The sequence below is a fragment of the Lolium perenne genome, chromosome 2 (assembly GCF_019359855.2).
Source record: "Lolium perenne isolate Kyuss_39 chromosome 2, Kyuss_2.0, whole genome shotgun sequence".
NCBI classification, from domain to species: domain Eukaryota; kingdom Viridiplantae; phylum Streptophyta; class Magnoliopsida; order Poales; family Poaceae; genus Lolium; species Lolium perenne.
In genome coordinates, this window is record NC_067245.2 from 306,202,652 (window position 1) to 306,212,851 (window position 10,200).

General features: G+C 49.8%; 1 protein-coding gene across 3 annotated transcripts; it reads left to right on the forward strand.

Annotated features, from left to right (window-relative positions):
• Nucleotides 1–252: 252 nt before the first annotated feature.
• LOC127336937 (pentatricopeptide repeat-containing protein At1g80550, mitochondrial) lies at nt 253–5,282 on the forward strand. 3 transcript variants are annotated; one of them, XM_051363805.2, is made up of 2 exons: nt 253–2,240; nt 4,515–5,282. In XM_051363805.2, exon 1 carries the CDS (start codon nt 316–318, stop codon nt 1,621–1,623), a length of 1,308 nt encoding a protein of 435 aa, XP_051219765.1. In that variant the 5' UTR covers nt 253–315; the 3' UTR covers nt 1,624–2,240; nt 4,515–5,282. The 3 variants fall into 3 exon arrangements, with proteins under 3 accessions (XP_051219765.1, XP_051219766.1, XP_051219764.1); XM_051363806.2 differs by having other exon boundaries at nt 4,681–5,282; XM_051363804.2 differs by having other exon boundaries at nt 4,686–5,282.
• The last annotated feature ends 4,918 nt before the right edge of the window (nt 5,283–10,200 follow it).

A 10,200-nucleotide genomic window follows, 5' to 3' on the forward strand; every position in this document is an offset into this window, starting at 1 on the left:
GTTGATTTTCTTTTTTTGTTGTTTGGAAACTTCATAAATTGATGCAAACGCGGAAATGCGTCTGACCGCTGGAGCCACCCCATGTGCAAACGGACGCGTGGATAAAAAACGATCTATCTCGCGTCCGCCGCGCGACGCAAACGGATATTCCGCGTCGTCGCGCCGCTGGAGATGCCCTAATGGAGCGATGGGTGTTGTCTGCTGATTCAAATGCTTAGAAATATGACTAATCAGACGGTTTACAAAGGCAAAGTCGCAGCCTCGCAGGTCAGGGGAGAAGAGGTTTCCAGTATTCAGTGCATATCTGCTGGCGGGATGCTCTCCCTCGTGCGCCGCCGCCTCCTCGCCCTCCCCTTCTCCACCGCCGCCGCACCTGCGCCGCCCTCCACGCTGGACGCGGCGGCGGTGCTGGAGACGCTCTCGCTCTACACCAACGACTGGCGCCGCGCGCTCGACTTCTTCCACTGGTCCGCCTCCCCCGACGGCGCCAACCTGCCGCCCACCCCCTCCACCCTCTCCCGCGCCGTCGACATCCTCGGCAAGCACTTCGAGTTCCCGCTCGCCACCTCCCTCCTCCTCGCCCACCACCACCCCGCCGACCCCTCCTTCCTCCGCCCCGCCCTCCGCGCCCTCCTCAACCGCCTCGCCGCCGCCAACCTCGTCGACGACGCCGTCCGCGCCTTCGACTCCACCGCCCACTCCCTCGGCCTGCGGGACGAGGCCTCCTTCCACCTCCTCCTCGACGCGCTCTGCGACCACCGCCGCGTCGACGAGGCCCACCTCCTCTGCTTCGGCAGGGCCCCGCCGCCATTCCCGCCGGGGACCAAGGCCCACAACCTGCTCCTCCGCGGCTGGGCCAAGACGCGCGCCTGGACGCGCCTCCGCCAGCACTGGCTCGACATGGACACCCGCGGCGTCGCCAAGGACCTCCACTCCTACTCCATCTACATGGACGCGCTTGCCAAGTCGGGGAAGCCCTGGAAGGCCGTCAAGGTGTTCAAGGAAATGAAGCACAAACGCATTCCGGTGGACGTCGTCGCCTACAACACCGCGATCCACGCGGTTGGGCTCGCGGAAGGCGTAGATTTCGCGATACGGCTCTATCGGCAGATGATTGAAGCCGGTTGCAAGCCGAATGCTGCCACTTTCAATACGATCGTCAAGCTGCTGTGCAAGGAAGGGAGGTTCAAGGAAGCGTATGCGTTTGTTCCGCAGATGCACAAGGCCGGCTGTGCACCCAACGTGCTCACCTACCATTGCTTCTTCCAGTATCTGAGTCGCCCCCAGGAGGTCCTTGGACTGTTTGAGAAAATGCTCGAGAGGGGTTGCCGGCCAAGGATGGACACCTATGTCATGCTTATAAAGAGGTTTGGGCGATGGGGCTTCCTCCGCCCAGTGTTCTTTGTATGGAAGACAATGGAAGAACAAGGGCTCAGTCCTGATGCGTTTGCGTACAACACACTCATTGATGCGTTGCTGGAAAAAGGAATGGTGGATATGGCTAGGAAGTACGACGAGGAGATGCTCGCAAAGGGGCTCTCACCCAAGCCAAGGAAAGAGCTAGGGACCAAGGCGCCAGGAGCAGACTCTGACAGTGATAATGCGTTGGGTGGCGTGTTTTGAATTATGGTCCCTAGACAGGAAAAGTGGTATTAGCATGTTCATCCACCCACTGGTTAGGATTGCACCATTGGAGGATCATTCCGTTTGATCAGTCCGTGGATTTTACATTGAATTAAACTGGAATAGTTAAATTTGCCCTTCCCATCGATTGTCCAACAGCTCTTCCCTTAGAAAGCATACAGAAGAGGGGTTGTTTGTTGTGCTGACACCTGAGTTGTGGAAGGACCTGACGACCAAGTGGCTGGGACTGGCTTGGGCTGTTAGCCTGCTTCATCGTATTACTACATCGAATGATGTATTCTGCGAGCTGGACCGGAATATCTATATCGGAGGTATAGAGGAAATTATGTGCTCCTCGGTATATGATTATTCTGGCTGCCTGCACCGATGATGCATTGATATGTCTCTCAAGGCAAACAATCTTGTCCCGAAGGGCATCTAATCATACATTCTAGGCAGAAATGAAATGTAATCAGTGATAGTGGTGCTCTAATATTCTCACTGGGTCAGGAAGCTACGGGAGGATGTACAATGCATCTCATGTTGTGATGAAAGCTTAGAATAACAGAATATTACCATGCATACAGAAAATGTGAAGCTTGCTATACAAATTACAGGTAAATGTACTGAACTGTGGTTCTTGTATTGCAGAGAAGTTTCCATTCTTCTGGATCTTGATTCTGGCAGTATGATGTGCTTGTATTGTTATACAAATTATGAAACTACAGGCACCATCACCACAAACAAGATATCCGGTTGTTATTCAACGACCTTCGTACTGTCCCTTGACGTGACAACCTTTTTTAAAATTGAATTTGCACCCAGCTTCGATTGAAATCAAATGTTCATATACATAACTTCTTAAACATTTCCCTTATAGTGTTCTTATATTTTCATGAGATTTATCGCAGGAGGTAGACTTGGAAAAAAAATATTTGTTCTCTTAATTTAAACCTTTTCTAGAAAAACAGCTTAAGCTTTTCTGAATTTACTTCCCAATACCAACAAACTGTAAGCTAACCAAAGTATGTGTGCTGACTAGGGAGTTGAATATTCAGCTTCAGGAGGGATGTATTTATCTTTGTTACCTGTGTAAATGGCCTAATCAGAATCTAAGAAATATACCTCAATCCAGTGTTAACTTCTCCTTCACTATTTTATTTTTGATAGCCATTGCGCTGTGAACTCATTATTTCTGGCCTGTGACGTTTAGATGATCAGGAGCTTAAAAACCGGTGATGTACCCTGTTCTTAGGGTCATTGCTCTGAGCCTCATTGATTTTTGGTTTAAGAGTACCATGTTCAACTTACCTTTGGCTTGGACAAATCGGCTAGGTTACATCAAGAGGTTTCCAGATTATTAAGTGATGACTTTCTATGTAGTACATGAAACTTCATGCTTACCTCAAAAGAAACATCAAACAGTTGGAATCAGTGATAATCTGTTGTAACAGTTGGAAACATGAAACTTCATGCCTACTTGGTGTAACTATCACAACCTGGGGGTTTGGCCTTAAATTTCCTAGCTAAAACTAGTCCGGAGGAGATCCATGTACCAGTTGTGTTAACCAAGGACATGTGCAACTCTTGTGTAAGGCTAGCCAACAGTTGAACATGTCATACTAGATAGGCAAAGTCAAGTAAATTCTGAAGGAGTCCTTGTGGATCCATAGACCAGCATTTGTCCAATCATGTTTGCAGTTGTGAAGTCATGGTTGTAACACCCCGGCCACCCCCCAACCGGGCATGTCACCCCTGGCAGCTCTTTAGGACCTTTAGACTAGCCCCACATACCAACATATGTCTTTCCTGCGCACTTTGTCCTCACTCGTGCGCACCCGGGAAGTACTTCCCGGTTGGTCACCCATCCTCAAGTCGCTCCGGGCCAAGCACGCTTAACCTCGGAGTTCTTTGGAGATGAGCTTCCGGAAAAGAAGTTGCAACTTGCTGGTATGAGTATTCTATCAATCCTATTAAGCCCTAGGCCAGGATGTCACACTCATCCCCCCTTAGAAGATCGACGCCCTCGTCGATCAGCCCCAGGCCAGGAACGTCCCCTCTTGGCACACGTCTGTCCGTCCAGTGCCGGCACATGTGCCATGCCTTGTGCCACAACGGGCCACACCAGCCATGCGCCACATGTCCGAACCCCTGACCCAGACACGCTCGTGTAACCGCGGAGATCGGCTCTGATACCAAATGTAACACCCCGGCCACCCCCGACCGGGCATGTCACCCCTGGCAGCTCTTTAGGATCTTTAGACTAGCCCCACAGACCAACACATGTCTTTCCTGTCCTCACTCGTGCGCACCCGGGAAGTACTACCCGGTCGGTCACCCATCATCAAATCGCTCCGGGCCAAGCACGATTAACCTCGGAATTCTTTGGAGATGAGCTTCCGGAAAAGAAGTTGCAGCTTGTTGGTATGAGTGTTCTATCAATCCTATTAAACCCTAGGCCAGGATGTCACACTGGTACCCGTTGCAGTTTGACCCTATAACTAGTGGGAGGACCTAATTATTATTTCTAGTTAAAGTTTTATGGAACCACATATATGAGTGTTTATATACTGTAAAAGTAGGACTATCCATGTAATCTGGTTGTGAATTCAAAATGCAACGTGGATTACGTAAGCAATACTGACTGTAAGTTCAGTCCGTTGTGTGATCCAAATGTCTTGGGTCTCTAGCACTGCACCCAAAGCATTGGCTCTAGAGAGTATGAAATGCTTCTGTCAGTGTGTAGTCTGCTGGACTAATCAATCACTAGTTTACGTGTGAGTGTTCTTTGACTAATTATTGGTTTTACTTTTACATGCTTTTTGAGTTTAACCCAGAGGGAGTCAGGGACTAGTGGTCAATTAACCCTTTTTCAGTAAATTTGTATCCAGTTCTCTGGCAATCAAACAGAACTCCAGCCACGATGGTAAACCAAGGATGTGAAGTGACATTCATTTGGGAAGATGGCCGTCAATGTCAGAGATCAGGCACATTATTACTTGAAAAAGAATGTATCTTATGCGGCATTCTGTATCTAATTTCAGACGACTATCAAAGTGCAGGGAGCAGTTATCTAATCCCAGGCAAGTGCCATTCAAGGAGACAAGGACAGGGGAACAGCTGTTATGATTGGGGTTCGTTCTACAAGAGTTTCTATGCTGATGTGCGTCTGCAAGTGGCCTGTAGTGACCCTGTGAAAATTCCTAAAGAAAGGATTATGGAGATTGTACAGAAAATGTATCTATTGAAGTATAAAGTGGAAGGTGTAGAGCAAATTCCTGAAAATACTGATGACGGTGATGGTCCTGGTGAGGAAGACATTGACACTGGTGGTTTTGATAAGGAAGAAACTATGCATCAGATGGAGACTGACAGACATCTCAGCCCTAGGGCCAATGTTGCTTCTGAGAGGATTCATGATAATGTGTACAGGACAGTCCTGGATGTTCCTAATTCCTGGGAAGATATGGAACTTGATGATGTTCGTCTGTCTTTCTCTGCTGTTTGCAAGAGTGTTCAGGGAGAGATCCTCTTGGATGAGTGGCAATGCAACTCTCCTCCAGGCTTGTGTTCTCTGCCTCCTTGTTTGCACTACAATTAACAGGATGACTCGGTCTGGGACTTTGAGATGCCTGATATTGATCAAGTGGATTCTGATGCTCTTAGACCCAGTTCTTTTTGGCTTCTTAAAGAGCTTAGAGCATCTCCAGCCGCGTCCCCCAAAGCGTCCCCAAAGGGATTTGGGGCGCGCCGGACAAAAAAACCGTTCCAGCCGCGTCCCCCAAAGCCCATTTTTATCCGGCGCGCCCCCATACGGTGTCCGGCGCCCCGAGCCCGTCCCCGTCCCACAGGGGACGCACCGGGCACGCCGGACACAACGAAATGAGAGGCGAGGAGTGGCGGGGCCGACCCGTCAGCGGCACAGTTAATTTTAACCTAACCGTCGCCTACCTCGCGACGGAAGTTATTCGCGCGCAGTGCATCTTTGCCTTAATGGCGACGGAGGGGCAGACGAGACGTCTCGTTGGTGCTGCGCAGCCTCCACGCGTCGCCGGCGTTCGCACGGCAGCGCCCGTTCCCGCGCGATCTTCCCGCCTCTTCTCGCCTGTTCCCGCGCTTTCTTCCCGACGCCGGCGTTTATAAAAGGTCTCCCGGCTCAGCGGTAGCCACCACACCCCGCCGGCAACAAACACAGCCCTCGTCGCTCCACCGCTGTCTCCTCCACCACCAGTGGCAATGGCGAACCGCCCAGGCGCTGGCCAGTCCCCTCCACCGCGGTCTCCTCCACTCCCGGACTCGCAGTTCGGCATCGACGTCGCCGCCCGGGAAGATCGGTGGCGCGCACACCGTCAGCAGCGGCGGGAGGCAATGCAGCAGCAGGCCCACCAGCAGCGGGAGGCGGCGCAGGCGGCGGATCTGGCGGCGTTCGCGCCCATGGCCCCGCCGCGGCGAGGCCGTGGCGGCAGCAGCGTGGCGAGAGCAGCAGGACGCCACCGTTGCGGCGTCGACGCCTCGACGAGACAGAGGCGCGACGGTGCCGTGACGGGCGGAGATGGAGCAGCGGGTGGCCGACGAGCGCCAGCGCCCGGCGCGGTGAGCGGGAGGCGCCGTACCGTGAACGGCGGGAGTCGAGAGCGCCGACGGCGGGAGTCGATCGAGCGCCGCATCACCGGCGGTGGAGGAGCGTCATCGGCCGGGAGGCGGCGCCGAGGGCGTTATGGGGAGGCGGGCGGACCGGTTGGCGGCGGAGGACGCCGTGTTGGCGGCGGCGATGATGGAGGCGCCAACAGATGTGGAGGAGGAGGCGCCAATGGAGGAGGAGGAGGCCGAGGCGGAGGAGACCGAGGTGGAGGACGACGACGAGTTCGAGTGGTCCGACGACGACGGGCCGCACCCGGACGAGACGGCCGATCAGCAACGCGCGCTCGTTGAGTCCTTCGAGTCGGAGAAGAAGCTCCGTGACGACGCCCGTGCCGCGAAGAGGCGCAGATTCGTCGCGCCGTCGAGCTCTCCCTCCTGTGCGGCCCGAGGAGGGCGGAGGAGGACGCGCGGCGGGAGCGGCACCGTCTGGCCACCGCCGAACGCAAGGAGAGGAGGCGCGCGCAGGAGGAGCTGCGACGTAGGGGAGGCGACGACGGGGCGGGGCTGTCGAACGCACCGTCGGGCGGTCAGTAGTGTAGGTTTAGATGAAATCTAGCCGTTTTCATTCAAACTTTATAATATATAATCAAATTTGAATGAAAACCTTTATTTTCGTGCACCAATATTCATTGGGGGGCGGCGTTTGGGGGACGCAGCTGGGGAGCGACGTCCCCCAAAGGCGACACGAACAAAACACGTCCCCAAACGCTCGATTGGGGGACGCTGCTGGAGATGCTCTTAACTGCAAAATTAAGCCTAAGCTAGAAAGAACTGAATTTTTAAGCCCAGTTTAACTTATCAGCCACCACCGCCTTCTGTGTAGTTGGGAGAAGCGATCGGAGACCAGCTTCCCGTGGCTTCCCGAGCTTCTTTTCTTATGTAATTTCTTTGTTTCCGAAACTAGTCCCGGTAACGAATCCATAGTGCTGAGAAAATGCCACTTCACATCCTCCCGTATATCTCTCATCTCATCCTTCCGAAACTAGCCTTGCTGAGAAACAGAACACATCCCCGAGTCCCAGCTCGACGGGGCTAGGGTTCCAGACCAGCCGCCGCCGCCTGCGCCGCTCTCCGGCCGCGATTGCGCCGGATCTCGCCCGCCCCACGCCGCCTCGAGCCGCCCCTGGAGAAGTCCTCCCCGACCCAGCAGCAGAGCTTCCTCTTCCGACCTCACAACCTGCAGCGACACCTCCACTGACCTCGCACCCACGAGCGCCGCTGTCCCGGACCTCGCAACAGGAATGACCTGCTGGTACTCGAGCCTTGTAGGTCGCTGCTGTACGGTCATCCTATTTGGAAGATCCAATGTAGCCGCTGCTCTAAAGTAGTACTACGGACATGTGTTTCTCTGTCGTTTTTCTTCCCTGTCCTGCTAGTTTACAGTACTCCGTAGATGATTCTTGTTGATTGATATCGAGATAGTGAGTTTTGATGATTGGAAAGATTGATTCTGATAACTGAATTGTTCTCAACAAATGGCATGGCAGATGTACGGGACAAACATAGTTGAGCGTGAGTTTTTAGTCTATAAAATGTTATATGAACTCGTGTACTATGTTCATATGTAAGTTTCGGTATGCGCCACTAGCCGGATAATTGATAAACACATTAGATAAGTTCATACTACAAGATATATATCTCACTATCACATTCTAGGGGCATTACAGACTTTTTGTCATACAAGTCGTAAAATAAGCTTAGACGACATAAGCTGAAAAGAACTAGACTGGATTTTCTCACGGGCTTATTTCCACTGCTGTTTCTCAGCGGAAGCTAAGCTTAAGCTGTTTCTGCACAAGCCTGAGCCGAAAAGAACTGGGCCTTAACAGCTCGGAAAAATCTGCTAGTGCTGCATATTGCTCGCAGGTTCTGGAGGCTTTTATGATTAATGACTCTGATGAGGAAAATGAATTCGGTGACAGGGAGTCTGGTCAATTCAGGAAAAATCTTTTTCCCATCTTAGAGCAATTGGCTGTTGCTTCTCAGAAAACTGTTCTTCCTAAGAAGACCTGGGGCCCTGTGGTTCCTGCCCCTCGGATGGCGACTAGTAATCATGGGAACAAAAATATTATCGACAAGGCTAAGGAATATCAGAAGAGGAAGAAGAACTTGGAGATCCCTCCGTGTTTTCGAGGTAAATCTTTTGCTCTTTCAGCCGGTGATAATATATTATCAATAGTTTAATTGATGTTGAATTAGGTAGAAACCTTCAGTTTGCTAGAGATAATCCTATTTCTGTGATGCCTGAATCTATTGATGTGGATGTTACTCACTTGACTGAGCATGCCGCTGGCCTCTACCTAAAAATCAACTAAATTCCCTGCTACTGTGTTGCTAACCATCAGTTGCCTGTTGGTTTATCTCAAATTCTAAACAACTGTTCAGTTTTAAACTCTAGTAGTTATAAATCTGGTGGTATCATCATTGGTGGTTCTTGGAATATGAGTATTAGTAAAAAAGGCCGATCGCAAGCTTTAGCTGATTCGATCACTGAACATAGGTTTGATTTTATTGGCTTGCAAGAGATGAAAAAAGAGCAAATTGATTTGTATTTTTTGAACTTTGTTGCCGGCAATATTCCATATAATTGGGTTACCTTGCCTGCTAGAAGAACTGCGGGTGGAATCTTGGTTGGTATTAGAAATGATAGGTTAGATATCATTTGTTACTGATTCTTCCTGTATTTCTGTTGTTGTTTCGGATAAAAATGACTTGTTTGTTTGGCAGTTAGTTATGGTTTATGGTACTGCCTATGCAGATCATAAACTTCAATTATTTTCTGATTTGCATGACATCATGGAAAAGCATCAACTTCCTACCTTAATTGGTGGCGATTTTAATTTGGTTAGAAATGCTAAGGAAAAAAGCAATGAACATTTCAATGCCCAGTGGGCTTTCCTGTTCAACGATTGTATCAATAAGTGGAATCTGATTGATTTTAAAATATCAAATAGATTGTTTACTTGGTCTAACAATCAATCTGATCTTATCCTGGCCACTTTAGATCGGTTCTTTGCCTCAACTGATTGGGAGCAAAAGTTACTGTTAGGGCTTTAGTTAGCGACCATACCCTCTTGTTAGTGATACTGGAGCTAATAAATCCCCACCTTTGAAATTTTTTCGCTTTGAGAAATGGTGGATTAAACATGGAGATTTTGCTGGTATTGTGGAAAAAGTGTGGAATACTAGATGTAGTTGCACTGCTGCAACTGACATCTGGCAATTTAAAATGAGACTATTAAGGAAAACAGTAAAAGGATGGGATATTAGTGTGGACGCGGCTTCAAAAAAAAAAACTTATTTTACAAAAGTTTGATATTCTTGATATTTTTTGGGACAAAATCAGTTATCTGATGCGGAAAAGATAGACTGGATTGTATCAAAGCTCAGTTGGATGATATTTGGGTTTAAGAGGAAACCAAATCCTGTCAGCGTTCAAGAGATAGGAAGGTTTTAGAAGGTGATCGCAACACGGCATACTTTCATGCAGTAGCTAATCAACGAAGAAGGAAAGAAACCCTGGCTATCTTAGATGGTCCAGATGGCCCAGTTGAACATACTGGTGAAATGCTTAAAATTGCTGCTGCATTTTACAAAAATCTTTTTGCAAAAGAGGAGACCCCTACAATTTCTTTAGATAATAACTCCTAGGATAGTCAGGATCTCCTCATGGATGAGGAAGCTTCCATCCTTGATACACCATTCTATGAGGAAGAGATTTATAATGCTATTATGGCCTCATGGGCTCGTATGCCGCTGGTGCCCTGGGCCCTGATGGCTTTCCCTTTTTGTTCTACCATTGGCCGTTAATTAAGTCCGATATTATGGCTCTAATCAGGGATTTTGAGGCTGGTACCTTAAATGTATCCAGGCTCAGTTATGCCGTTATTGCCTTCATTCCAAAAGAGAGTAATGCTCAGGAAATGAAAAAGTTTA

Excerpts from the sequence above, each read along its gene's own strand:
- LOC127336937 (XM_051363805.2), top strand. The coding sequence starts at position 316 with ATGCTCTCCCTCGTGCGCCGCCGCCTCCTCGCCCTCCCCTTCTCCACC.